The sequence below is a fragment of the Rattus rattus genome, chromosome X (genome assembly GCF_011064425.1).
Source record: "Rattus rattus isolate New Zealand chromosome X, Rrattus_CSIRO_v1, whole genome shotgun sequence".
In the NCBI taxonomy this organism is placed as follows: domain Eukaryota; kingdom Metazoa; phylum Chordata; class Mammalia; order Rodentia; family Muridae; genus Rattus; species Rattus rattus.
In genome coordinates, this window is record NC_046172.1 from 88,186,594 (window position 1) to 88,214,580 (window position 27,987).

General features: G+C 41.8%; 1 protein-coding gene across 4 annotated transcripts; it reads right to left on the reverse strand.

Moving 5' to 3' along the window:
- Positions 1-13,076: 13,076 nt before the first annotated feature.
- Positions 13,077-15,994, reverse strand: Tceal5 (transcription elongation factor A like 5). Of its 4 annotated transcripts, none has more exons than XM_032890324.1 (4): positions 15,853-15,994; positions 14,533-14,600; positions 14,064-14,152; positions 13,077-13,942 (listed from the first exon to the last, which is right to left on the reverse strand). In XM_032890324.1, the coding sequence occupies exon 4, from the start codon at positions 13,915-13,917 to the stop codon at positions 13,315-13,317; it is 603 nt and encodes a 200-aa protein (XP_032746215.1). In that variant the 5' UTR covers positions 13,918-13,942; positions 14,064-14,152; positions 14,533-14,600; positions 15,853-15,994; the 3' UTR covers positions 13,077-13,314. The 4 variants fall into 4 exon arrangements, with proteins under 4 accessions (XP_032746215.1, XP_032746216.1, XP_032746214.1 ...); XM_032890325.1 differs by lacking the exon at positions 15,853-15,994 and adding an exon at positions 15,612-15,630; XM_032890323.1 differs by lacking the exon at positions 14,064-14,152 and having other exon boundaries at positions 13,077-13,943; positions 15,853-15,993.
- Positions 15,995-27,987: the final 11,993 nt, after the last annotated feature.

The window sequence follows — 27,987 nt, forward strand, 5'->3', positions numbered from 1 at the left end:
GCTGGGATTTGAACTCAGGACCTCTGGAAGAACAGCCAGTGAGTGCTCTTAACCTCTGAGCCATCTCTCCAGCCCTTTTCTTAACTTTTTAGACTGTCATACAAAGTAGTGGGTTTCTTCATGGCATCCTCATATATGATTTTCTCGTGAATTCGAATCACTATCTAAGATAAATTATCTTCATGTAGTGAACTTAAAATGTTATGTTTATGGACTAGTGAGATTGCTCAGTGGTCAAGAACACTGGCTGAGAGATGGCTCAGTGGTTAAGAACACTATCTGCTCTTCTAGAGGTCCCGAGTTCAGTTCCCAGCAATCACATGGTGGGATATAAAAGGGATCTGATTCCCTCTTCCGGCATGTGGGTGTACAGAATACTCCATTATAAACAAGTAAATAAATATCATTTAAGAAGAAAATGTGGAACAACACAGCACTTTGCCTTTTATTTGTTTAGAAGTGTTTACTTTGTCTTCTTTTGAATGACAGTTTTAAGTGCAGTTCTTGGTCTAGAGTTTTTCTATCTGACCATACATATTATCCTTCATATTTCTGGTGTTTATTGTTTGGAAGACATGTTGGTCACAAATTTACAGAGCTCTTCTTGTAAGTGATAAGTTCCTTCTTTCCTGTTGCTTTTAACATTTTTCTGGTTTATTTTTGGCAATGTTTGGGAGTTTTCAGATACTATTTAGATTTCTTTCTGCTCTTCCTGCTCCCTTTGGTACTGGGCTTACTGGTATAATTTATGCTGTCCCACATATTCTGTTCATTTCTCTTTCTTTTATTCTTATCACTATTATTATTATTATTATTATTATTATTATTATTATTTTTACATCCCAACTGCAGTTTCCACTCCCAATCCCTCCCTCTATACATACCTCCCCTCTCCACCAAATCCACTCTTCTTCCATTTCTCTTTGGAAAAGAGCAGGCCTCCCCTGGATATCAACCAAATATGGAGTATCAAGTTGTAGTAAGACTAGCCACCTCCCTTCGTGTTAAGGCTGGATGAGGCACCCTAGTACTAGGAAAAGGGTCCCCAAAACAGGCAAAAGAGTGAGAGACACCCCTGCTCCCACTATCAGGAGTTTCACAAGAACACCAAGCTACACGACCAAAACAAATATGCAGAGGCCTAGGTCAGTTACGTGCAGGCTCCCTGGTTGGCACTTTAGTTAGTCTCTGTGGTCCCCTATGGGCCCAGGTTAGTTGAATCTTGTGGTCCTTGGCCTCTCTGACTCCTACAATCCTTCCTTCCCGCTCTTCAGCAAGATTCCCCTAGCTCTACCTCATGTTTGGCTGTGGGCCTCAGAGAAGATGGATGACAATTGGGCTGGGCACCAATCTGTGAGTGTAGCAGAATATCATTAGGAATTCTTTCTTCTTTCTTTCTTTCTTTCTTTCTTTCTTTCTTTCTTTCTTTCTTTCTTTCTTTCTTTCTTTCTTTCTTTCTTGTCAGGATATATCCTAAGTCCATCCATGGGTTATCAAGCCTCTGTCTCATTCCTAGCCAGTCAGCGGTGGGCTCCCTCTTGTGTCATGGGTCTCAAGCTAAACCAGTCACTTGCTGTTTACTCACACAATTTCTGCACCACCTTTACCCAAGCATATCTGTAGGCAGGACAAATTGTGAGTAGAAAGATTTCATGGCTGGGTTGGTGCCCTAACCCCTCCGCTGGAAGTTTTGCCTGGTTACAGAAGATGGCTAGTTCATGCTCCATATCCCCCATTGCTAGAATTCTTAGCTTGGGTCTGTAGATTTCTGGAAAGTTTTCATTGTACTAGGTTTCTAGTTCATCTCTATCTTGCTATATACAAATAATAAATAGGCTGAGAAAGAAATCAGGGAAACAACACCCTTCACAGTAGCCAGGAATAATATAAAATATCTTGTTGTAACTCTAACCAAGAAAGTGAAAGACAAGAATACCAAGTATTTAAAGAAAGAAATTGAAGAATATATCAGAAGATAGATCTCCTATGCTCATGGATCTGTAGGATTAATATAGCGAAGATGGCTGTTTTTCCAAATTCAATGCAATACCCATCAAAATTTCAACACAATTCTTTTTTAAATTTTTATTCTTCAGATTACACAAGCTCTTTCAATCCAAACATTCACTACTCTTTTCTTGCATTAACTCAAATCCAGTTGAACTCTTATAGACTTTTTAAATTTCAGTGTTCTTGGCTCAGTGGTTAAGAGCACTGGCTGCTCTTCCAGAGGTCCTGAGTTCAATTCCCAGCAACCACATGGTGGCTCACAACCATCTGTAATGGGATCTGATGCCCTCTTCTGGTGTGTCTGAAGACAGCTACAGTGTACTCCATACATAAAATAAGTAGTGTTTTATGCCTTTAATCCCAGCATTCAGAGAGACAGAGGCAGGAGGACCTATGTGAGTTCAAGGTCAGCTTGAGTACATATGGTGAAATGCTGTCTCAGAAGGAGAAAGGATAAACATGCACAGGCAAACACACACACACACACACACACACACACACACACACACACACACACACCACATGGCGGTGCATACACAGAGTTAGAGGGGTGAGAGAGGGGTAGAGGGGAGAGGGAGAGGGAGAGAGATCTGTATATTGTCTACTTTGAAGACTTTGCTAAATTCAATGCCTCATTCCTTTCACAATTTCTCTAGTTGTTTGCAACTTGATTCCTAATGGATTTCTCACACTGTCTGTTTCTTTGCATTTGATTTGAAACAAGAAATTGTAGGCTATGCATTATCCCCTCAGAGGTCTACTATCATTAATTATTCACCCAGCTTCTGGCAGTCATGTTTCTTCCCCTACACCTGTGGAGCCACTCATGTTGCTCCTCACAAGGAGCATTGGCTTCGGACACAGTTTGTGCTTTTGTAACCCTGTCTTTGATTTGCTCACTCTGTGAAACACCTGGCTGCTATGAACCACTGATTGCAGGATAATTTACAGTTTTCAGCAGGGCACTTAGGCATGAAGAGCTCTATCAATTTTCAGATTTATGGAATTAATTTTGAACTCTTCCAGAATAGATTTTGAGGTCAGTATTTAAGATCTGTTTTTGACCCCAGAAGGTTATACTTTGTATCTTTCTTTTATACTTAGTATCTTTTGTTGGTCTTCATTGAGAACACTTAACTTCTTTTATTTATTTATTTATTTATTTATTTATTTATTTATTTATTTATTTATTTAATGTATGTGAATACACTGTAGCTGACTTCAGACACACCAGAAGAGGATATCAGATCTCATTACAGATGGCTGTGAGCCACCATGTGGTTGCTGGGAATTGAACTCAGGACCTCTGGAAGAGCAGTCAGTGCTCTTAACGGCTGAGCCATCTCTCCAGCCTGAACACTTAACTTCTATCTTTGACAAATCTACTCACTTCCTTCTAACTCTTCTTCAATGCAAACTCCATTTTCCCCGAAGAATCTTTAGCCATCAAGTTTAGCATACTAAGGGGGCTGGAGAGATGGCTCAGTGGTTAAGGGCACTGGTTGATCTTGTCCTTGCAGAGAAACCATGTTCAGTTCCCAGCACTCATGTTGGCTCAGGCTTGTAACCATCTAAAACTCTTAGTTCCTGGGGATCTGAAGACTTCTTAGGATCTCCACAGCGACTGGGTGCACAGGTGGCAGAGACATACATGCAGACATCTCTGTTTGTTTATTTATTCCCTTTTATTAAACACAGATCTTTTTCACATGTAATCTGAGTACATTTTCTTCTATCTCTACTACTCCCAGTCCCCCCACACCTCCCCTCCCATCCAGATCCACTCCCTTTCTGTTTTTCATTAGAAAAAGAACAGGTTTCTGAGAGATAACAGGACATAGCAAAATAAAAGCTAAAACAAAAACCGTCACATCAAAGGACAAGACAACCCAATAGAAGAAAAAGAGACCAAGAGAAGGCACAAGAATCAGAGGCACACTCGTTCCCACACTCAGGAGTCCCATAAAAGCACGAAACTGAAAGCTAAAGTATGTAAGCAGAGGACCTGGTGCAGACCCTTGTAGGCCCTGTGATTTCTGTGTCAGTCTCCTGAGTCCATAGGAGCTTTGCTACATTGTTTTAGAGGACCTTGTTCTCCTAGTGCCCTTTGTCCCCTCTACCTCCCCTGCTCCTCTGCCTCCTTGTTCCCTGAGCTCGGAGGGCAGGGATTTGCTAGAGCTCGTCACTCTGTGTAATGTTTGACTCTCTGGCTGAGGGTCTCTGTATCTGTTCCCATCTGCTGCAGGAGGAAGCCTCTGGTGATGGCTGAATAAGGCACTGAACTATGAGCATAGCGCTGGGAGTCATTAAGGAGCATTGTATTGTTAGTTTTCATTGAATTAGTTTTCCATACTCCACTTCATTTCCAGTTGTCTCTCCCTTCCGTTTCCTTCCTCAGTCCTATCTCCTCCTCTAACTAATCCTGCTCTTGCCTCCCCTCATTCCACCCTTAAATTCTATTTTCCCTTCCCAGGGAGATCATGTGTTCCTCTGCCTTTTCTCTCTGCCTAACCTTGGCCATCAGCAAGGTTGGTTATCATTTATTTAGTGACTAATGACTTATATTTACATATTTGCAATAAGGGGTTAATATTATTTATTTAATGTATTAGCTCTCTCAGACACACCAGAAGAGGGCATCAGATCTCATTACAGATGGTTGTGAGCCACCATGTGGTGGCTGGGAATTGAATTCAGGACCTCTAGGAAGAGCAGTCAGTGCTCTTAACCACTGAGTTATCTCTCCACACAGAGGTCTCTATTTTAAAACCTGCCTCTATTCCAGCAAAATGTCTGATCTGAGACTTGGAAGCGGGAGCCAGATACAATGGTGTAGTTGTTTCTGAAAGATGCTCCTACTTTAGGGCCTGAGCACTAGACTGAAGGTGGGCACTGATTTCATTCAGGTTTTCTCATCTTTCTCCCAGCAGTTTGGGGGAATCCCAGTATTTTTGCCAATCTGTGCTGGAGTTAAAACCACTTTCTGAAAAATAGTAGCTGGTCATAAAAGCCCCCATGTCTCAGTTGTACTCATTCAGAACTTAGCCTCTGCAATATAGTTTAACATAGGACAAGAAGTTCTGTTTCAAAGATACCAAGATCCTCTAAGAGTGAAGTGAGGCAGATGAAATTATAGCCTTAGTTGGACACTGCTGAGGTGATCTGATCATGCGATGCTAGGAAGAAGAAAGGAAGAACAGATTTCAGCATCACAGATTCTAAGTGTTTCAGTTAAGTTTTTTGTTGTTGTTAGTGGTGGTGGTTTATTTATTTTTTGTTTTATTTATTTTTTTGAGACGATTTCTGTGTATAGCACTGGCTATTTTGGAATTCTCTTTGAAGATCAGGATCGCTTTGAGCTTGCAGTGATCCACCTGCCTCATGCTTCCTGAGTGCTGGGATTAAATGCATGCAACACCATACCCAGCCCTGTTCCTATTACATATTAATAGGTTTTTCTTTTTCCCTTTTTTTCTTATTTTTTGAGATTATAATAAAATTATATCATTTCTTTCTTCCCTTTCCTCCCTTCCAAACCTCCCATATGCCCTTCCTTGCTCCCTTTCATAGCTGTAGCCTCTTTTTTCATTGACTGTTGTTACATGCACATATATGTATCTGTATGTGCATATACATTTGTAATATAACCTGTTCAGTAATGTTAATTGTATACATGCTTTCATGGCTAGCCATATAATATTAGATAACCAATAGGCATGTTCTTCCGGGGAAAACCATTTCTCTCACTCTCAACATTCCTTAGTTGCCTATAATCTTTTGTGTAGGGTTGAGGCCTTTGAGTTTTCTCCCATCCACTTTAGCTGTCTACTGTGTTGTCTTTGTTCAGCTCACATTCAGACAGTCATGTTTGTAAGACTTCATGGCTGTAGCTCTTGACATTATTAGGAGACACAGTCTCACAGCAAACTCCCAGATCCTCTGGCTCTTACGATTTTTCTGTCCCACCTTCCCTATCAGTCCCTGAGACTTAGTAAAGGAATGTTTTGTTGATGTATCCATTGGGGCTTATCTTGATAATGCTACGTTTTGATTAGTTGTGGTTTTCTTTCTTTCTTTCTTTCTTTCTTTCTTTTCTTTTTTTTTTTTTTCTTTTTTTGGAGCTGGGGACCGAACCCAGGGCCTTGCGCTTCTAGGCAAGCTCTACCACTGAGCTAAATCCCCAACCCCTGGTTGTGGTTTTCTATAGTGGTCACTCTGTTGCAAAGATGAGTTTCCTTGATGACGAGTGAAGACTGCACTATCTGTGGCTAAGGACAAAAGTTTGGATTGTTCTTTGGGTTTATCCTGGTTTATTAAAGTGGTGATTATAGGTTCTCCTCCAGGATCCACTATTTCACTAGCACTGAGTAGGTAGCTAGATTTCTAGTACCAGGCAGGCTTGTTGTCTTGATGAGATGTTCTTAATTCCAATTAGAGAGCTCTTGATTGCCACTAAGGTTTCACCCTTAGGGCTATTGTGTCATGCTGGTCAGTTTTGTGGTTCATGGACGTTATAGCTGGGGAGGAGGGTTAGTCACCTTCCTCTGGAAGCTTGCACGTCACCTCCTGGTCCCACGGGAACCTAAGCCTCAAGGAGCAGGCACTCAGGTCAGTTCCACATCAGGGGATCCCTGAGGCCTTGTACTTGAAGTACACGATGTCTTCAGCAATGGAGACATAGTTTCTACCCCTGAGGGAGCAGGCAACAAGGTCAAAGAACAAGAGCCTGTGTGCTGGGAGTCTCTTGGACAATTCTGACTCACAACGCAAAAGAGAGCTTCTTATGCCTAGCGTTGGGTTTTCTGTTACATGGTCTTGACAATGGAACATTGTCAGCCCAGACGAGAAAATTTCTCTTAAACTATACACATTTATACACAGATTCACGTGGGTTATAGATTTTTTAAGTGAATAGCTAATAGTATAATTACTTAAGACGTTTTCCCCTCTTCCTTCTGTGTTTACCTCACCCCTCTAAAGAACCCACATTTCCCCAGTCATAGTACTTGTACCCTGCTATCCCCATCTCTGGTCCCCAAACCCTCTGCCCTAGCAATGGACCCATGTTGCTTTCCTGGTTTCTGCAGTTGCTCCAGCCTATGTACTCACATCCCACTATTTTGAGGTAGGGGCCTCTGCTGAGAAATAACTTGTAATATTCATGTTTCTGGGTCACATTACCTCACTCGATGTAATATTTTCTACTTACCCTCAGATTTCGGGATGTCCCTTCTCTTAACAACTGAATCATATTCAACAGTGCATATCTTACTCATTTCACTATAAATTTGTGTGTTGAAGTACATTTAAGTTGTTTCTAGTTCCACTAGTTCTTATGTTCAAGTCATTCTTAGGCTCTAAAGTCAAAGAGCCTGCAGGCAAAGGAAACTTACTTTACAGGAGCACTCAGTCTTACACACCTTATCACCTCCTCACTGAGCAGTCAAAAAACCATTCACTCACTGTCTATCGTATCCTGTCTAATCCAGCTGTGGATTGCTGTAAAAATGCCTTTTAAGGCTTGGCAGTAACAGAAACAGTGACATTTGGGCGTTGTTTTTTTGTTTGTTTGTTTGTTTGTTTGTTCTTTGTCTTTTTGTTTTTGTTTCTAAGATTTTCCTCTTAGAAAACAGTACATACAACTTTTCTGAAACCCTAAAGGATAGATTAGACAATAAATGGAAGATCAAATTTAAGAACATCGATTAAGAATTATTAATTTAGGGGGCTGCAGAGATGGCTCAGCGGTTAAGAGCGCCTGACTACTCTTCCAGACGTCCTGAGTTCAATTCCCAGCAACCACATGGTGGCTCGCAACCATCTGTAAAGAGATCTGATGCCCTCTTCTGGTGTATCTGAAGACAGCTACAGTGTACTTATATATAATAAATGAATAAATCTTTAAAAAAAGAATTATTAATTTAGAGCCAAAAAAACTTAGATTCCAAGCTAGACTCCTTTTCTTACCTGTATGAGACTTTGTGTAAATCTTCTTTTATTATTGTTTGTGCAGTCAATCTTCACAGCAGTTTTGATTTCACCAGTTGAGTCAAAACTCTTGACTTTTAGTCAGCAAGGAATGAAAATGAGATCCCAAGATAAAGAACTTTCTCCCTTCACATATCCTATTTTCTCTCTTTTTATCCTGCCTCATAGGGACTCTTAATTTTAATTTTTAAACATTTATTTATTATTATATATAAGCACACTGTAGCTGTCTTCAGACACACCAGAAGAGGGCATCAGATCCCATTACAGATGGCTGTAAGCCACCATGTGGTTGCTGGGATTTGAACTCAGGACCTCTGGAAGAGCAGTCAGTGCTCTTAACTGTTGAGCCATCTCTCAGCCCCACATTTGGGTGTTTACCTGCTTGTACATTTATGCACCATGTGCTTGTCTGATGCTAGAAGAGGCCAGATGAGAGCATCAAATAGTCTGAAACTGGAGTTACAGATGGTAGGGAGTCTCCATGTGGGCGCTGGGAGTTTATCTTGTGTTCTCTGGAAGAACAGACAGTGCTCGGAACTGCTGAGCTGTCTCTATAAGCCTTGATAAGTCATGAGGTATTTGGCATTATTAGCTACTCTAGTATGAACTTACCTTAAACTAGCAAATGATCCTCAGAGTTCAGTAACTCACTGGCGTACTTATCAAATGTGGTAAGATGTCTGTGGTAGAGCTGTGTGTGTGTGTGTGTGTGTGGAGAGAGAGAGAGAGAGAGAGAGAGAGAGAGAGAGAGAGAGAGAGAGAGAGAGACGAGAGGGTGACATCAGGTGTGTACCTTATTTGTATTCATTTATTTATTTTTAATATTTTACTTTTGTATTTATATTTATTATTATGTTTTATTTGGGCCACTACTTCCTGGTGTGTTCTCTTTACTTACACCACATGAATGCAGTACCCACAGTGGCCAGCAGAGGGTGGCAGATCCTCCGGAGTTGAAATGACAGATGGTTGTGAGCCATCCAGCATTGGACTCTGGGAACTACAGCTCTTCAAGAGCAGCAAGCTCTTCCAACCACCAAGCCATTTCTCCAGTTCCTCCTCTATATTTTTTGTGACAGGTTCTCTAAGACTGAAGTTCACGGTTTAACTGGCCTGAATGTCCAGAAAACTCCAGGAATCTACCCTTCTCACTCCAAACATCACCCACCCCTGTCCAGTTCTAGAGATGCAGATGTGTACCACCACACCTGACATTTATGTGGGCACCAGGAATCTGAACTCAGGTCTTGATACTTGTACATACATCAAGCACTTTAATGTTGGAGTTATCTACCCCAGATCCTTTGCGTCCCCCCTGCCTCCCTCTCTCTCTCTCTCTCTCTCTCTCTCTCTCTCTCTCTCTCTCTCTCTTATTTTATGTGTAAGAGTGTCTTGCCTGCTTGTATTCAAGTATATTGTGTGTGCAGTTCCTTAGGGACAATAAAAGGGTGTCAGCTCCCCTGGAATTAGAGTTACAGATGACCCCCAGCATATGGCTGTAGGAAAGCCATCCCAGGTCCTTTGGAAAAATAGCCAGTGTTTTCAACCTCCCCAACCATAACTTTTGCTCCTTTAAAGTTGATTTTTTTTTCAGACATTGATTATGGCACAGGAAAGCTGACTAACACATTTTGGTAAGGCACAATGTGTTCCATTATCATATCAGACGGTCCATAGAGAATGGCTATACTTAGCAAGTTAAGAAATAACACTTGAGGGGTTGGGGATTTAGCTCAGCGGAAGAGCGCTTGCCTAGCAAGCACAAGGCCCTGGTTTGGGCCCCAGCCCGAAAAAAAAAAAAAAAAAAAAAAAAAAAAAAAAAAAAAAGAAATAACACTTGCGAATTATCTATCTGATAAGGGACTTGTCTCCACTAGATAAAGAGTTTTTTCAACTCAACAATAAAAATGACTATCAATCTGATTTTAAAGCATGCATGCCTTTAATCTCAGTACTTGGGAGTCAGAAGCAGGTGGGTACACATTTCTCCTCAGAAGATATATAAATAATCAACAAAATGCCACACAATGCTGAAGGTTGTTAGCCATTAGGAAAGTTTAGATTGAAATCTTTATGAGCTGCTACTTTTTAATCAACTAAGATTGCTATAATAAAATTGTGTCAACAAAGATATTGAGAAATTGGAACCCTAGTGCACTGCTGGTAGGATTGTCTAGTATCACGGTTGTTTTAGAAAACAATTTGGCAGCTCTTCAAAACTTTTACCAAGTTATTATAGACTTTAAAAATTGGTTTCCAAAGAATATACCCAAGAAAACCAAAAACACATTTTGAAACAAAACCTTACCCACAGATATTTAGTGATGATGGATGCTGTAACATTATGACAAGTTGAAGAAGCCAGATCTAACAAGCCATGTAGTGTGTGATTCTATTTATGTGACCAGACAAATCCGTAGAGACAGAAAAAGGATCACTGCTTACCAGATGCTAGCGACATGGAATAGGCACAGTGTCAACGAGTCTAAGGTTTCTTTTGAGGGTGATGAAAATATCTAATTTAGAACTAGATAATGCGATGGGTTCAGAACTCTGCTAACATAGTGAAAAGTACTGAATTGTGCACTTAAGTGGGTAAAACTTGGGATCTGTGAATTATGTTTCAACAAATCTGTTAAAGTATTCATACATGCACACTAAAAAAAATATGATGGTCGGTATCACAAGCCAAACATATTTAAGCAGTTGGTATATGCACTGGCAATACAGACTACAGTGTTTATTAATAATAAACTCTTTTGCACTCTTAGTGTTTTTTTGTTTCAGTGTCTTTATCTATTTTATGAAACATGAAAATGAGGGCTGGGGAGATGAGTCAGCAAATAAAGGAGCCTATTCAATTCCCACTGGACACATGGTGGAAAGAGGGGACCAAGTACTAGAAATTGTCCTTTCACCTCCACAAGACCATCACACACAAGCAAGCATGCCTGCATGCACGCACACTGCCCCAAATGAATGGATTTAATGAAATTCTTTAAAACGAACTAACAGTAGAAGAAATGTCAAATCAGAAGAAATCCTGATGATTTGGGTCTGCTATGGCAACCAGGATTCTATATTTTCCGCAAAACAGAGGGGACTTCCATGCACATATTCTATCAGTAGCTCTCAAAGTTTGAAAGCTACTACCATGTCCCATTTGGAAAAGAACTGGACAATAATTTCTCCCCTGCCATGCTTCTTTTGAAATGGCAAATTTCAGTTGCATAAGAATGAACTTACATGAGAGGAGTGTGGTAGCTCATGCCTCGAATGCCAGCACTTGGGAGATGGAGGCAGAAGGATCATGAATCTAAGGCCATCTTCAGCTATATAGTGAGGTGTAGTGCATGAGACCTTGCTTCAACGATAACAACAGTAGCAAAGTAATGAGCTCGCATAGCTAAGAGTATGCATACAACCATGAGCAGAAGCGGTGCGAAGACGGAGAGGCCTTCTGACTTGATGGTTAATGTGTTCTTTTTTAAAGTTTCTATTAAGTCTATTAAGTGTTGTGGGAAGTAAAAACTGAGTAAGATAAGTTCTTGCGAACTTTATAAAGGGGAAGTCTTCAATATGGGGGATATATCTCCATTTACTAATGTGTTTGAGTAGAAGAGTGCACATAGCCCTGAGTTTCATCATTGGCTCTTTATAAACTTGGTTTGGTGGTGCAGGCCTATAATTTCAGCATAAGGATATAGAAACAGGATTTAAAAACAAAAAGCAAAAGGCCATTCCTTGTCTACATAGCTAAGTTCAAGGCTAGCCTAGGCTTACATGAGATCCTGTCAAAAGGAAATAAATAAATGAGCGATTAATAAAGGGTAAATCTGGGGTTGGGGATTTAGCTCAGTGGTAGAGCGCTTGCCTAGCATGCGCAAGGCCCTGAGTTCGGTCCCCAGCTCCGAAAAAAAGAAAAAACAAACAATTAAAGGGTAAATCTGGTGGATTAATATTCAGTTAAAATTTTAGAAAGCATTTTCCTCATCTTTTTTTAGGACTGGCAGCTATTACAGTGAGAAAACACCTCATTGTAAACACATCAGAATGGAATGGAATAGATATTCTAGTTAACAGGGGCTTCAGGAAAATAAAAGTGGCATTGTTACCTCAACGACTTCACTTACTAATGGTAGTGGGTGTCTTGAATGGATGCAGGATCCATGAGGGAGAAGGTATATGGCCAGCAGACGTGGCACTTTCTCTAGGGAAGGGATCACCCACACCTCAGTTTTCTGCATCTTTTTCTAGGCATAGATGAGACTTCCTTCAGTTGTCCCCCACGTGTCTGATCTGGTGTTGTGAATGCGCACTGGTAGCACTCATTTTCAAATTCTCTGTGTGCCATAGTTCTGTGGTGTAAGCTTTCTCTATCTCCCCTTCACATATGACAAGGGAACAGTAGCATTGGCAGGGACTGAAAAAAACTCCTCCAACTTTCAGGTCCAGAGGCAGTGCAGTTTTACCTGTGAGTCTATATTCTGACAAGAGTTTTAGGGGCCTCCTTTGCTACTATACGCTTAATATGAGATATGGGCTCACTCTCTTGTTCTGACTGGCTTTAGTTGATTGGCAGTAAAGCCTACTATGGCCGCAAAGTCAGATATGTGCCTGCCTCTGCTTTGGGAGCCCTTTGTCTGAAGGCATGCATCACTGCACCCGGCCTTTTATTTTACCTTTTATTGTTTCTTTTATAACAAAACTAGCTTTGGGCTGGAGAGATGGCTCAGTGGTTAAGAGCACTGGCTGCTCTTCCTGAGGTCCTGAGTTCAATTCCCAGCAACAACATGGTGGCTCACAACCATCTGTAATGGGATCTGATGCTGTCTTCTAGTGTGCAGTCATACATGCAGCAGAACACTGTATATATAATAAATAAATGTATTTAGAAAACAGTAGGCTCTGTTCTTAGTGGGGTGGGGAGGTTTATATGAGAAAATAAAAAAACCCCTCAAATCTCACCACACAGAAAAAAAAAACATTATTTCTTATAGGTCTACGTGGTTGCACGGTTTTCCTTGTGTGTATACATGATGATTTTGTTTTCAAAAATGGACTGATACTGTATCTGTGGTTCTGCAAACTGTTCTCTTTATTATTTTACAGTAGACCATGAACATTTCTTCCATGCACATGGGTGGAAGTCCTTTACTAAAAGACATAGTGCTGTCTGCTGGTAACAGGAGTGACACCTAAAGGAAAATCTCAGCACAAGGTTAAAGCACAGAGCCCGGCAAAAGCCTACCAGGGAAAGCAGGGCTGGCAATATTTCCCATCAAAGAAACCAGAACGGAAAGGCTGAAGGCATTAAACAAATGGAGCATCTTCCAAGTCCTTCTGACCCCTGCCTCCGCCGCCCCTCACCCCCCTGACTCCCCGTTGGCCCCTGGGGACTAAAGCCTCCTGTGCATCTCTTGGTACCCAGTGAAAACCACCCACTTTCTGCCTCTTCCTCAGCTCTTCCTGAGCCCTTGTCATATCTGCACACTCTCTCATCGTCTCCTCACTGCTCACATGCCTGTCCTGTAAGTCCTCCTGGGAGTTCTTGGGAGAATCATCTGTCCCCCTATCTGTTTTTCGCTTTGCTTTCCGGGGCACATAATCTTCAGCGGGGCGCTTTTCTGCAGCTCGCGCCTCGCTGGCTGACTTTGCCTGGGAATCGGGCTTGCTCTCCCCTGGGCGCTTGCCCTCCCCGTCAGACTTTCCCTGCTTCTCGGGCTTCCCCTCACCTTTCTGTTGTGCCTGCTCACCTGGCCCTCCCTCCTCCTCTAGCTTGCCCTGGCGAGCTGGTTTCCCCTCTGTATCTGACTTGTCTTCATCTGCTTTTCCTCCCTCTTCTGTACTTCCTTCGTCTTCTGCCCTTCCCTTGTTTTCTGGCTTTCCTTCATTTTCTTTGTAGAACTTTTCCATGTTGCAATTTTTCTTTGTTGCCTGTCCTAGAAGACAAAGAAAAGAACACTAAGGGTCTACAGTGTGGCACAAAGTTTTAATGGTTGCTTTCCTTTTCTTATGGTTTTCCCAAACCACCTTAATCCACCTTCTAGGTGCACTCTTACCCTTAGATTCCTTTCCCTACACACTTCTTACATGGACCAACCTTTCAAGAAACGTCAAGGGTGTGTCTTCCTACCATTAAAGGAATGTGCTAAGAAAGAAACACTGAGAGTAATGGTGTCTCAACTTTGTTCCGGCTCTGCTGTGTAGTTTCAACTTACAAAGAGTTACAGAAATTGAGGGGCATTTTCATTTTTTCTCATCCTTTCAGTTATAAAACTTATAAAACGTGTATGCAGATTTCAGGGGTGTTCTGATAGCCTCGGAGAGCCTGGTAAATGCCACCCTTTCCCCTCCCTCCCTTTCATAGCCTCCACTTTGGCATCACCAGCTGCAAAGGATCACATTCCCTTAGGACCTTGCAATGTGTCCTGAAATTGTAATGAGGAGGATTGGCGGGAGGGGGTGAGCAGTGGCCTCCCCAGCGTCTGCTCTACTTCCAGGGTGGAGCACACTCCTCCTCTCACTAACCTGCACTGGTGCTGCAGGGCTTCCCTTTCCTTGGCTGGGTTGCTGCCCACAGCCACAGACTTGAAGACCTGTGGGGAGATGGGAATCAGATGGTGAAGGATTAGAAGACTGGCAAGCAAGAAGAATGACTGGCAAGCAGGACCCGGAATCATTGTCCAAACTTTCCCAGTTCCTCCCTTTCAGCGCACATTCCTTCCTCTGTCTTCTCTGATTTTCTTCCACACATCTCCCTCAACGGTTTACCTTTTTCTAGTCCTGAGGCTACAGAAAAGAAAAATTACTCCCAAACTCTTTCCCTGGGTCTGAATTCCCTGCCCAAATCTGCTTATCATTTCACCAAAATGAGTAGAGTTCAGAACTTTGAAAGTCAGCAGACAGGTCTGGCTGCCCTCAGATCTCTGTACCTGAACTCCCCACTCCCACCCCAGGGTCCCTTGACAGTAGTGGGATACTTTTCTGAAAATAGAGATAGTAGAAGCAGAAGGCAGGGCAGATATAACTACAGGACTGCATTCACCCCTTCCTCCCCACATACACAGGAAAAACAACCCACCCAGCTTTCTACAGTGAAAGGGACAAGTTATTTCTGAACTCTAATCTTTTGGGTCCTTAATACCTCCTTTTGAATCCCTCCGAGTTGAGGAGTCACTCCGTAATTAGGAGCTGAGCCTCCTACTAAACCTGTTTCTCTCTGCAGCAGCCCCCACCCTTGGTCACCCCAGCCTACCATTTTGGGATCCAAAATGGTTGGGGGATGGAAAAGGGAAAAGGAGGCCTGGGTCAGTTCTTCCTCAGCCTGAAGTCAGGGCCCCTGCCCTCTCCTGCTACCTAAAAGGGATTAGGCCATCACCACCCCACTCCCTCCGCTGTCCCTCCCCCATCCCCCTCCTCTGTAAGGCATCTGTAGCTCAATCACTGTTCCTGTGATACCTCAATTGGCATTCTCTACCCCTGATCTCCCTCCAATGACCCCTGTTCCCATCCCCATCGATTTCCTGCACCAACTTGGTGAGCATCTGGAAAGGAGTCGAGTATCTGCTTTGGAATCAGCTCTGGTCTTAGCCTTCTGTCATTCCTACCCAGCGATCTGCAGGCAGTGGAGGATTTGTAGCTATCCCTGTGAAATGACTCCTTCTCACATTTCCTTCTGCCATTAGCCCACAGTTCTCTGAGCTGCTACCCCCAACACTCACACAATCTTCTGCGCCAAAATGAATGGGGGTGGAAAGGGGGCGGTATTTGAAAAGCAGACAGAGTCCTCTCCTCGCTAGCCTCTGTCCATTACCACCCCTCCCTCAGGAATTCCTGGCTTGTACCAACCTGCCGGGCTATAGGGCAGTTGCTCCCCCCTCTGTCGTTCGGCTTCAAGTCTGCCTTCCTCCACGGAGATAAGGAGCTGGTAGCTGGTACCTGGAAGAGAGAGACTTCTGCATACGTCTGCTCCTGATCACGTGACAGGGACGTCAGCAGTGGGCTCAGGTCCCTAGTTCCCCTCCCAAGCACCAGAAAAGTGCGTCAGGAGCCAGCCTACTTTTCCCCTCACTACCCCCACCACTTTCTGTCCCTTCCCCCACAGCATGAGGCCTTGTCATTCATTTTGTTACTTGCAAATTCCAGAGGTCAAATATGGTTCGTCCTGTGATGTGTGTTTAGTCCTGTGTGCTCGTTAGGGAGAGGCTGCATCTTTTCCTACTACCGATTCGTGTTAAGATCTGAGGATTTGGGGGACCACTTTATCTTTAATAAAATAGCAAATCTTGTACTTCTTCTGTCCACTTCCTCTCGTAGCCACCGATGTTCATTCTGCACATGGTCTACTTTATACCTGCACTTAAAGGGCGCGGGCAGATCATTTGGAAGCGAAGCAAGTGGTTGAAATGGAGATGGTCTTTTCTTTCTAATAGTTCTTTTTAAACTTCATTGACTCTGCTGAGCATGTGTTTCTTGTGAGCACAAAAAACTATTTCATTTAAAATAAAGTGTTATAAAAGAGGGGGAAATCAGTCTCCAACATTTCTTCTCTGAAGACCTGTCCAGCTTGTAGTTGCAAGCTCTCTCAACTCTGCACCCTTTGCTACCAAGGCATCCAAGAAATGCCTAGCTACCCTTCAAGGTTTCTGACTATAATCTATACTCATATTCTGGTACTTTCTGACTTGGTGTCTGACGTGCTGATTATACTGGTTGATGTAGGCCATGTGTTCTCACCTGACTACCCAGGATAAAATCCAAGGGGTGTAAGTGTAGGAATTGTTGGACTATACATACTTTGTAGAAAGATGTGTGCCATAGAAATTTAAAAATAATCCTGACAGGTAAGGAGGTTGACATAATGAGGAAGCAGGGACTATGAACTTGAGAAAAGAGAAGACACTACGCTTGGATGCCATTCAGGAGAAGAGAAACACTTACTTAGTCCTTGACTTCATGCATTTTCTTTTCTTTTTTAAAAAAGATTTATTTATTTGTTATATAGAAGCACACTGAAGCTGTCTCGCAGACCCACCAGAAGAGGGCATCAGATCTCATTACAGATCATTGTGAGCCACCATGAGGTTTGCTGGGATTTGAACTCAGAATCTCTGGAATAGCAGTCAGTGCTCTTAACCACTGAGCCACCACTCCAGCCCACACTTTCTTTCCTTTCCCTTTTAAATTTAATTTATATTTTTACTTATTCACTTTACATCCTGCTCATGTCCCCTTCCCAGTCACCCCCCCCAACAATCCTTCCTCCCATCTCCTCATCCTCTTTTCCTCTGAGCTGATGGGAGACCCCCCCTTTGTATCTCCCCACCCTGGCACTTCAAGTCACTGTGAGACTAGGCACATCCTCTCCCACTGAGTCCAGACAAGGCAGCCCAGCTAGAAGAACATATCCCACAGACAGGCAACAGCTTTTATCATAGCCCCTACCCCAGTTGTTCAGGACCCACCTGAAGACCAAGCTGCACATCTGTGACATATGTATAGGGGGTCCTGGGTCCAGCTTGTGTATGTTCTTTGGTTGATAGTTCAGTCTCTGAGAGCCCCAAGGGTTCAGGTAGTTGACTCTGTTGGTCTTCCCTTGGAGTTCCTATCCCCTTAGGGACCCTGCAATCCTTCCTCCTGTTCTTCCATAAGAGTCCTCAAGCTCCATCCACTGTTTGGCTGTTGTTGTCTGCATTTAAGTCAGCTATTGGGTGGAGCCTCTAGTGATTGGTGCTTGCTTATGGGATGAGTCTCAAGTTGGACAAGTTATTGTTTGGCCATTTCCTCAGTCTCTAGTCCATGCCCCATGCAGAGTTCAGCCATTTTCAAGCTGTAAACCCCTTGAAATTATATTCATATGCATAAGCTATATACATTTTATTTAATGTATACATTTGCTGAGAGTAGACGCCACTTATTTTTATTAAACGGTCAAAGGTCTAGGCTGATCAGATGACTCAGTGGGTAAAAATGCCTGCTGCCCAAGCTTGATAACCCAGTGGGACATCAATTCAATTCCAGGACCAATGTAAAAAACAAAAATAAAACAAACAGACAAACAAACAAACAAAAACCCTAAATGTTGTATAATTCCAGAACTCTGATGGTGAGAGTAGAGTCAGAGACAGGAGAAGGGCCCAGAAGCTTATGGAACAACTAAACTTAAGTACATTGCATGGGAGAAACAAGAAGGGGGGGGGAACCTATGTCAATAAAGTGAAAGAAGAGAGCCGACTCCTGGAAGTTGTCCTCTGACCTCTGCCATGGCACAAGCACATTCTTCTCTCTTCTATTCTCTCTCTTTCTCTGTCTGTCTCACAACAGATAAGGAATAACTAAAAATTAAAATTCAATGCTTCACTCCTTCTTTAAAAGGGGAACAAGAATACCCTTGGCAGGGAAGAGAGAGGCAAAGATTAAAACAGAGACTGAAGGAACATCCATTCAGAGCCTGCCCCACATGTGGTCCATACATATAGAGCCACCCAATTAGACAAGATGGATGAAGTAAAAAGAAGTGCAGACAGACAGGAGCGGATGTAGATCGCTCCTGAGAGACACAGCCAGAATACAGCAAATACAGAGGCGAATGCCAGCAGCAAACCACTGAACTGAGAGCAGGACCCCCGTTGAAGGAATCAGAGAATGAACTGGAAGAGCTTGAAGGGGCTCGAGACCCCATATGTACAACAATGCCAACCAACCAGAGCTTCCAGGGACTAAGTCACTACCTAAAAAGACGCCATGGACTGACCCTGGACTCTGACCTCATAGGTAGCAATGAATAGCCTAGTAAGAGCACCAGTGGAAGGGAAGCCCTGGGTCCCTGCTAGACTGAACCCCCAGTGAACTAGACTGTTGGGGAGAGGGCAGCAATGGGGGAGGGTTGGGAGGGGAACACCCATAAGGAAGGGAGGGTAGGGGATGTTTGCCCGGGAAACCGGGAAAAGGGAATAACACTCAAAATGTATATAAGAAATACTCAAGTTAATTAAAAAAATAAAATTTAAAATAATTTAATTAAAAAAAATTAAAATTCAAAGGTGTATATCATATATAAAAGATGGAAACTGCTGTTCAAGAGAATAGTGAGAAAATATATTATTTCTAAAATGAGTTATTTTTATTGTTTTTTGTGAGGAAAATATACATTCATGGCAGGGAAATCAAGGCAGCAAAAACTTGAAACAGATGGTTACATCACAGCCACCACAAGGAGGCAGAGTGGAATGAACGTTATTGCTGCTCAACTGTTTCTCCATTTATACAGAACAGGATTCCTGCCAGAAAACGGTCCCACTTATAGTGAGAAGTTCTTCTCATATCAGTTAGAGCAACCAAGGTATGATCCCCAGAACCTTATAAAACAGCTTCTGTACAGCAAATGAAATAATGAATCAAATGATGAGAAGGCACCCAGAATGGGAATCTTTGTCAGCCATAGAGGATTAATATGCAGAATACATAAAGAATTTTTTTAAAAAGTCACACAGAAATAAATGTATAACTCTGAATGGACAGTTCTCAAAGGAAGAAACAAAAACAGCTAAGAAATATATTTAAAAATGCTCATCATCCTTAGCAGTTAGGAAATGGAAATCAAAATAACTTCGAGATTTCTTATTACATCAGTCAAAATGGCAAAAATCAACAAAATGACAAACTACAAATGCTTCAGGGGACTCAGGGTAAAGCAAACCTTCATTCATTGTTAGTGGGATTTCAAAAAGATTCAGCCAATATGGAAATAAGTGTGGCGAGGTCTCAAGGAACTAAAAGTAAATCTGCCATAAACCCAGCTATACCACACCTTACATATGTCCAGGGACCAGATATCTTACGTCACAGGTACTTGTAAAGCAAGTAAAGCAAAATGAAGCCCTGGAATCTCAAGATAAATAGAAGCAATTATATTGTGTGAGGTAACCTGGAACCACAAGGAGAAATGCAACATGGTCTCTTGTGCTTTCTAGCTCTGAGTCTTTAGATCTGAGTTAATAACATGGAGTAAACCTAGAAATCAGGAAAGCAGACAGAATCCATTACAGAAATCTCCACCTAATTACCCAGCCCCAACTTATGCATCTACAACATACCCTTCAGGAAACACTGAAGAACGGATTGGAAAACTTGTAAGAGCCAGAGAGGATCAAAATAACTGCTTAGAGCTGGTGCTCTCTCTACATATGACAAGGAAGCTGGACTCACGAAATGTCAACCCTATGGCTACTTAAACAAGACCTGAAAAATGACAATACTAGTTGGTATACCAATGTGGATGGGAGAAATCTCAAAAATTCCCACCCCAGATGAAGAGCTACAGTCAATTATTGATTACTGTGGTGGTTTGAATAAGATACCCCCATAAGCACATATATTTGAATGCTTAGTCACCAGAGGGTTGAACTAATTGAAAGGATTAGAAGGATTTGGAGGTGTGGCCTTGTTGAAGGAAGTGGGTCACCATGGAACACAATGTAGAACTATCAACTGCTTCTCCAGCATCATGCATGCCATGCCTGCTGCCATGAGGATAATGAACTGAAACTGTGAAATTGTAAGCAACCCCCAATTCAATGCTTTCTTTTTTTTAAAATTTATTTATTTATTATGCATACATCATACAGCTTTCTGCCTGCATGTATGCAACTACAGGCCAGAAGAGGGCACCAGACCAGATTATAGGTGGTTGTGAGCCACCATGTGGTTGCTGGGAATTGAACTCAGGACCTCTGGAAGAGCAGACAGTGCTCTTAACCTCTGAGCCATCTCTCCAGCCCCAATGCTTTCTTTTTTATAAGAGTTTCCTTGGTCATGGTGTCTCTGCACAGCAATAAAACACCGACTAAAGACAGCTACTAAGAGTGGGAGAATCAGTCTTCTCCAGAAACAGTCACATGACAGATTATTTAATCCCAAGAGGTCAGATCTAAACACATATACCTATTAGTACCATTTTGTATTTATAAATGTATGTATGCGTATAAAAATAAAGAATAAGAAGCCATGTATTTGAGAGCATGTCATAGTGAGGGAACATGGGCGGAGTTGGAATGAGGTGAGGGATGGAGAAAGATGTAAATATAGTACTGATACATGAACTTATGAATAAATAATAAAATTTAAAAATGATATTCCTGTTTTGAAATATTTTCCTGTTTTTGGCTTGATCCCAGAACCTCAGGCATGCTATATAGATGCCTTCCCATGAACTGATCAAATGGCCTAATTTCCATTTTAAGTTTTACTTTGGTCCATGAGCTACTTAGACATGTATTAATTTGTCCTATTTTAAGATTTTTGGTGTTTTCCAGGGATTTATTGTGATTTCTCATTTAATTTCATGGTTCTCTAAGAATCCAGTCTCAAATATCATTTGAATCCTGTTAATATTAGGACTCACTGTTTGCCAGTGAGTAGGGACTACATTGATAAATGTGCCATGCACATATACATCAGACATAGATTGGTGGTAGAAAGTTATATAACTATCAAGTAGATTAAATGGATTAATATTGTTCTTGAAGTCTGTTTTCTGTTTACTTGTTCCCTTAATATTTCAGAGACAATGTTTAATTCCTGACTTTCAAATGCTTTTTTTTATTGAATTATAAATATTTGCTTCATGTGGTTTGAAACACTGTAATATGTGAAAATTCACCACTTAAAAATTATGTAATGGACTTCATTTATCCCTGGTCTTCTGTTCTGTAATTTATTGTGCCTAGCATCATTATAGTAACTTGAATTTTGTTTTAACTAGCACAGAATTTTCTAGTTTCCCTTATTTACTTATAATCTATTTTTATTTTTACACTTAAAATGAGATTCTTACAGGCAATATACAATTGTATTATCTCTTCCTACTTAATCTGACAATATCAATGTATTTCAACCACTTGTTAATGCGATTACTGACATGTTTGGTTTTAAACAAACCGTCTCGTTTCCATTTGTTCCATCGTTTTTTCATTCTCTTTTCTTACTTTCTTTTTAAAAAAATTTTTTATTCATTTGAGCACACTGGTAGCTGTCTTTGTCACACCAGAAGAGGGCATCAGATCCCATTACAAGTGGTCATGAGCCACAATGTGGTTGCTGGGAATTGAACTTGGGACCTCTGGAAGAGCAATCAGTGCTCTTAATGGCTAAGCCATCTCTCCAGTCCTCTTTTTTTCTTTTAATACCTTTTGGATTGACTTTTTGAAGAGTTAATCTCATTATTTGCTTAGCTATAATTTTAATGATTGTTTTAAGGGTTATAGTATATTTCTTGAATGTATCAGAATTAACTTTTAATATAGAATAAAATATTAAAAGTATGTACATGTATGTCCTTCTGGCCTCTTTAATTGTCATGCATTTTACTGATGTGTTATAAATCCTGCTATATGACATAAATTGTAGATAGTCATAAAGTCCATATGCTTTCCTTCTCTAAGACTGAAAGTTAGCATTTCATGAATTTTGTCCAGGTTTTAGGTTTCAGTTGTAAATCTAGTCTCTGCTAGTCTGTTTCCATAGATGTTACTTCATTTGTATAAATGTAGCCTAATGTTTAAATGGCAGTTATAGAGAAAAACTTTATTTAACTTGTAACCAGAGGGTCCTTTTAGGTTGTCTGTGTTCATTCTCTGTTCTAAATTAGAAAGTTCATTCTGCAATACTTTCTGTGGCTACACAGCCACCTTGTATTCATTGTAGGATTTTCCTCAGTGATTTGCAAATTTTAAGAAAAATAATGTTATTAAAATGAGTGATTGTCCTGGTTACTTTGCTTCTGTTCAAGAGATAGACATGTGCAAGCATCTAAAATGTACACTGATTATTTGTGGAGTACTACTAAATTTGTATATTTATTGTTTTTTTCAAATATTTCAGAAATATTTACCGGATGCCTATGATAGGCTAAGCCTCAACGGCTCAATTCACTCATTCATACATATATAGAGCCTCTTTTTCGCCATTAAAAAGACCCATAATTGTTCCTGTCTAAAAGAACTGCAGGGACAAAATGGAGAAGAGCCTGAGGAAAAGGAGGTCCAGCAACTGGCCCAAAGTGGGATCCAGCTCAAGAGGAGGCCCCAAGGCCTGACACTATTACTGAGGCTATGGTGTGCTTATAAACAGGGGCCTATCATGGCTGCCCTCTGAGAGGCCCAACAAGCAGCTGAAGAGTCAGATGCAGATATTAACACCCAACCAATGGACAGAAGCTGGGACTACTGTGGTTGAATTAGGGAAAAGCTGGAGGAAGCTGAGGAGGAGGACAACCCTGTAGGAGGACCAGCAGTCTCAATTAACCTGGAGCCCTGAGATCTCTCAGACACTGGACCACCAACCAGGCAGCGTTCACCAGCTGAGATGAGGTCCCAACACATATACAGCAGAAGACTCCTGGGTCTGGGTTCAGTCAGAGAAGATGCTCCTAACCCTCAAGAGACTGGAGGCTCCAGGGAGTGGAGAGGTCTGGTGGGGTGGGAGTTGGGGGATGGGGACATGCTCTCAGAGACAAGGGGCAGGGAGGAGGTATGGGATGTGGAACAGTGAGAGGGTTGACCGGGAGGGGGGATAAAATCTGGAGTGTAAAAAAAAGATTAAATAAAGTTAAAAAAAAATTAAAACACCAAAAAATACTTTTGAAATATTAAGGCCTGCCTATATATTTAAACAATCTTGTCAAATTTGCTTTTCCTACAGAGGGCTTTTCATTATTCTTTTTCATTGAAATAAAATATAGCTCTGGTTGGCTTTCAAAAAACTTTGCTTTTAGCCCAGTATGGCTGTTCGTGACTGTAATCTTAGAACTCGTGGGGCTGAGATAGGAGGATCATTGTGAGTGTGTCTAGGCTACATAGTGATTTCTAGGCTAGTCTGAGGTGCAGAGTGAGACCCCATTTTAAAACCTGAAACATCCACCATATTCTTTCAAACTCTATCAAACTAAAAACCACAAATATAAATTTATAATTCAATAATACTTTCAGCTGCACTATAGAAAGAAAGACTTATTCAGTTACAAGATTATATGACAAAATCATAACAATAGTGATCTCTATGTTACTGAAGCAGAATCGAACCTCTTTTTTTTTATTCTTTAATTTTTTTTTACAGTCCAGTCTTTTTTTTTTAAATTTTATTTATTTTATGTATGTGAGTACACTTGTAGCCGTCTTTAGCCGTCTTCAGACACACCAGAAGAGGGCACCAGATCCCATTACAGATGGTTGTGAGCCACCATGTGGTTGCTGGTTGCTGGTGTGGTTGCTGGGAATTGAACTCAGGACCTCTGGAAGAGCCCAGTGCTCTTAACCACTGAGCTATCTCTCCAGCCCTTTTTTTTTTTTTTTTAAATTTATTATATACAAGTACACTGTAGCTGTCTTCAGATACACCAGAAGAGGGCATCAGATCTCTTTACAGATGGTTGTGAGCCACCATGTGGTTGCTGGAAATTGAACTCAGGACCTCTGGAAGAGTAGTCGGGTGCTCTTAACCGCTGAGCCATCTCTCCAACCCTACAGTCCAGTCTTTATCCCCATCCTGGTATACCCTCTGCCTGTTCCTCATCCCATACCTCCTCCCTCTACCCCCCATCCCTGTCTCCAAAAGAATTTCCCCACCCCACCCCCACCCCACCAGACCTCCCGATTCCTTGGGTCCTTGAGTGTCTCCTGGGTTAGGGGCATCTTCTCTCACTGAGGCTAGACCCGGCAGTCTGTTGCTGTGTATGTGTCAGGGGCCTCATATCAGCTGGTGTATGCTGCTTGGTTGGTGGTTCAGTGTCTCCTTGAGCTGGATCCCAATTTGGGCCTGTTACTGGACCTCCTTTACCTCAGGCTCTTCTCCATTTTTGTCCCTGCAGTTCTTTCAGACAGGAATAATTCTGTCAGAGTTTTTAACTGTGGGATGACAACCCCGTCCCTCACTTGATGCTCTGTCTTTCTGCAGGAGGTGGACTCTACAGTGTAGGGCATATCATCTAGGGTCCCTCCTTTGCATCCTTAAAGTCTCTCACCTCCCAGGTCTCTGGTACATTCTGAAGGGTCCTCCCAACTCCTACCTCCCAAGGTTGCCTGTTCCATTCTTTCTCCTGGCCCTCAGAGCTTGAGTCCTGTTCCCACACCTCAAACCTCTTTTTGACCATTCTTTTTCTCTGTAACCACCCTAGTCTTACGGCATGTACCTTGCCAGGATTTCGTTGCCTGTCTTTTTTGGTAAAGAATGGAGAAAACGAAGCTCATCACATTAGCTATGGAAATGATACTTAGGAAAATACATCCAAAACCTTAGATCCCTTCCTTATATTAACTGCTGTCTTCATGATTTGCCTTATATTTCAAGTACCTGTGAGAGGCCAGGATACTTTGGGATTAAGCATATAGTTCAGACTGGGGTTTATTACTTTTCATGATGTGTATTTTTACCTGTTAACTACCTCTCATGTTAGAGTCTAAGGCAAAGGGTGAAAAAGATTCTATATCCTGACCAGGTGACAGTCTTTGCAAATGAGCTACACTTCCTATTTTTACAAGTACTTAATAATATCACTGTAATATAAAACCAGACATAAACAATGTGTAAAGGAATTAGCATTTTGTGTTCCAATAAAATTTTATAAACACCAAATTAAAATTCCATTTTTTGTTACAAAATATTTTACAACCATTCTTACAGCCCCCCAAATAAACAGTGGTCCAGAATTTGGTCATGAGTTATTTACTAACCTGTTCTAGAATCTTTTATTTTTGTTTTTGTTAGTTTTTTTAGAAATACTTTTTAAAATCTACTTTTTACTTACTCGCTTTACATCCTGCTCACTGCCCCTTCCCAGTCAGCCCCTCCCATAATCTCTTCCCCCTCCCCTTCTCTTTTGAGCGGGTGGAGTCCCCCTGCATATCCCCCAATCCTGGCCCTTCAAGTCTCTGCTGGGCTAGGCGCATCCTCTCCAACTGAATCCAGACAAGGCAAACCAGCTAGAAGAACATATCCCACAGACAGGTAACAGCTTTTGGGATAGCTCCCACTCCAGTTCTTCAGGACCCACCTGAAGACCAAGCTGCACATCTGCCACATATGTGCAGGCAGGCCTAGATCCAGCCCATGTATGTTCTTTGGTAGGTGGTTCAGTCTCTGAGAGCTCCAAAGGTCCAGGTTAGTTGAATCTGTTGGTCTTCCGGTGGAGTTAAATTTTAAGTTTATATTTGTAAAATATCGGCATGCCTAGCATGCATGAGGCTGTGTTCACCACCCAGTACCATAAAATAAATCAATTTTCATAAATAAAATGTACTTTTCCTCCTTGTAATTAAAACCCTGACACACTCTCGTGACCAACTTAGAATGTACAGAACAAAATTCTGTACATTCCTAAGTTTCAGGTTAATGCGGACTGTTTCGAGCAACTGTGTGCTATTGCCTCGTACATCTGCTCAGCTAGGGACATAATTGCCTAGAAAAGCAGTCTTTACCAAGAAGATAAACAGGAAGTGATCTAGCTGCAGGCGCAGAGCAGAATTCAATACAACGGGCATTCCAGAGAAATAGTGAGAATCTCTCACTTTGGAGAGCTGTGAGAATCTCTCACCTTGGAGAGACGTGAGTATCTGTCTGGGTCTGATGTGGGAACCTGTAATTTAGTACATAGACTCTCTAGGGGACAGGATGAGAAAAAGGCACAGTAAAGAAGTAAGTACCCATTCTTTGCCCACAGGACCTGTGAGCAGAGATCTCTTACAAGCACCCCTCCATTAGCTGAAAACATTTCAGGGTTTAGGTTACCCCCATGTCAAGAGGTTGACAAACTCTGAAAAAGCTCACAAACTTATTATCTCTCATTATTTAGTTCATATAGTAACCCCGAGGTGACTATTATTTTCATCTTACTCATAAGCATAAGGGTAGATCTTAAATATACTTATCTCTAATTGTATTTCTCACTAACAGATGCCAGATGTAAACTAAATCTGAGATTATGTCATGAGTCTGGAAAGTTCTCAAGTCGATTTTTTATAAGGTTTTCATTAAAGATACTTTTAAGTTTTAAAGATTTTATGCATAGCTGACTGAGACAGATGCAGATACTTACACCCAACCATTGGACTGAAGTAAGGAGGAATTAGGGGACTGTTGAAGGAGCCGAAGGGGAGGGCAACCCCACAGGAAGACCAACGGTCTCAATTAATTCAGACCCTGGGGAAAATTCCAGTGACTGAGTCACCAACCAGGCAGCACACACCTTGATCCAAAGCCCTAGGCACATACATAGCAAAGGACTGCGTGGTCCGGCCTCAGTGGGAGCAGATGTGCCTAATCCAGAGACTTGAGGCCCCAGGGAGGAGGGAAGAAGGGGCAGAGAGGCGGAGCACCCTCTCGAAGGCAAGGAAATGGGGTGCGGAACTGTGTGGGGGAACTGAGAAGGGGGGGTCAATGACTGGAATGTAAGTAAAATCATTTAAAGAAAGAAAAAAAAAGGTTTCATGCTCAAGTGGTTTGGCTGCATGTATGTCTGCGCACCACGTGTATGCCTGCGCACCACGTGTATGCCTGGTGCCCAGAAGTTACTAGACTGCCCCGACTAGAGTTATAGATGGTTGTGAGTCACACCGTGGGTGCTGGGAATTACAGCTGCATCTTCTGGTAGACCTAAGCCATCTCTCTTTTATTAAAAGCTATTTATTTTACGTATATGAGTACACTGTAGCTATCTTCAAACACACCAGATCTCATTGCAGATGATTGCAAGCCACCACGTGGTTGCTGGGAATTGAACTCAGGACCTCTGGAAGAGCAGTCAGAGCTCTTAACCGCTGAGCCATCTCTCCAGCCCACTAAGCCATCCCTTAAGCCATTATATAATATGTATTCAACTTCGAAAACAAACACAAAGGAAACATCTTTCAGTTCTTCCCGTGATCAGCAACACTTGCTCCCCTCATGCGGCTGTTGATATTCTTATATAAAGAAAAGATTGAGCACAGAGAA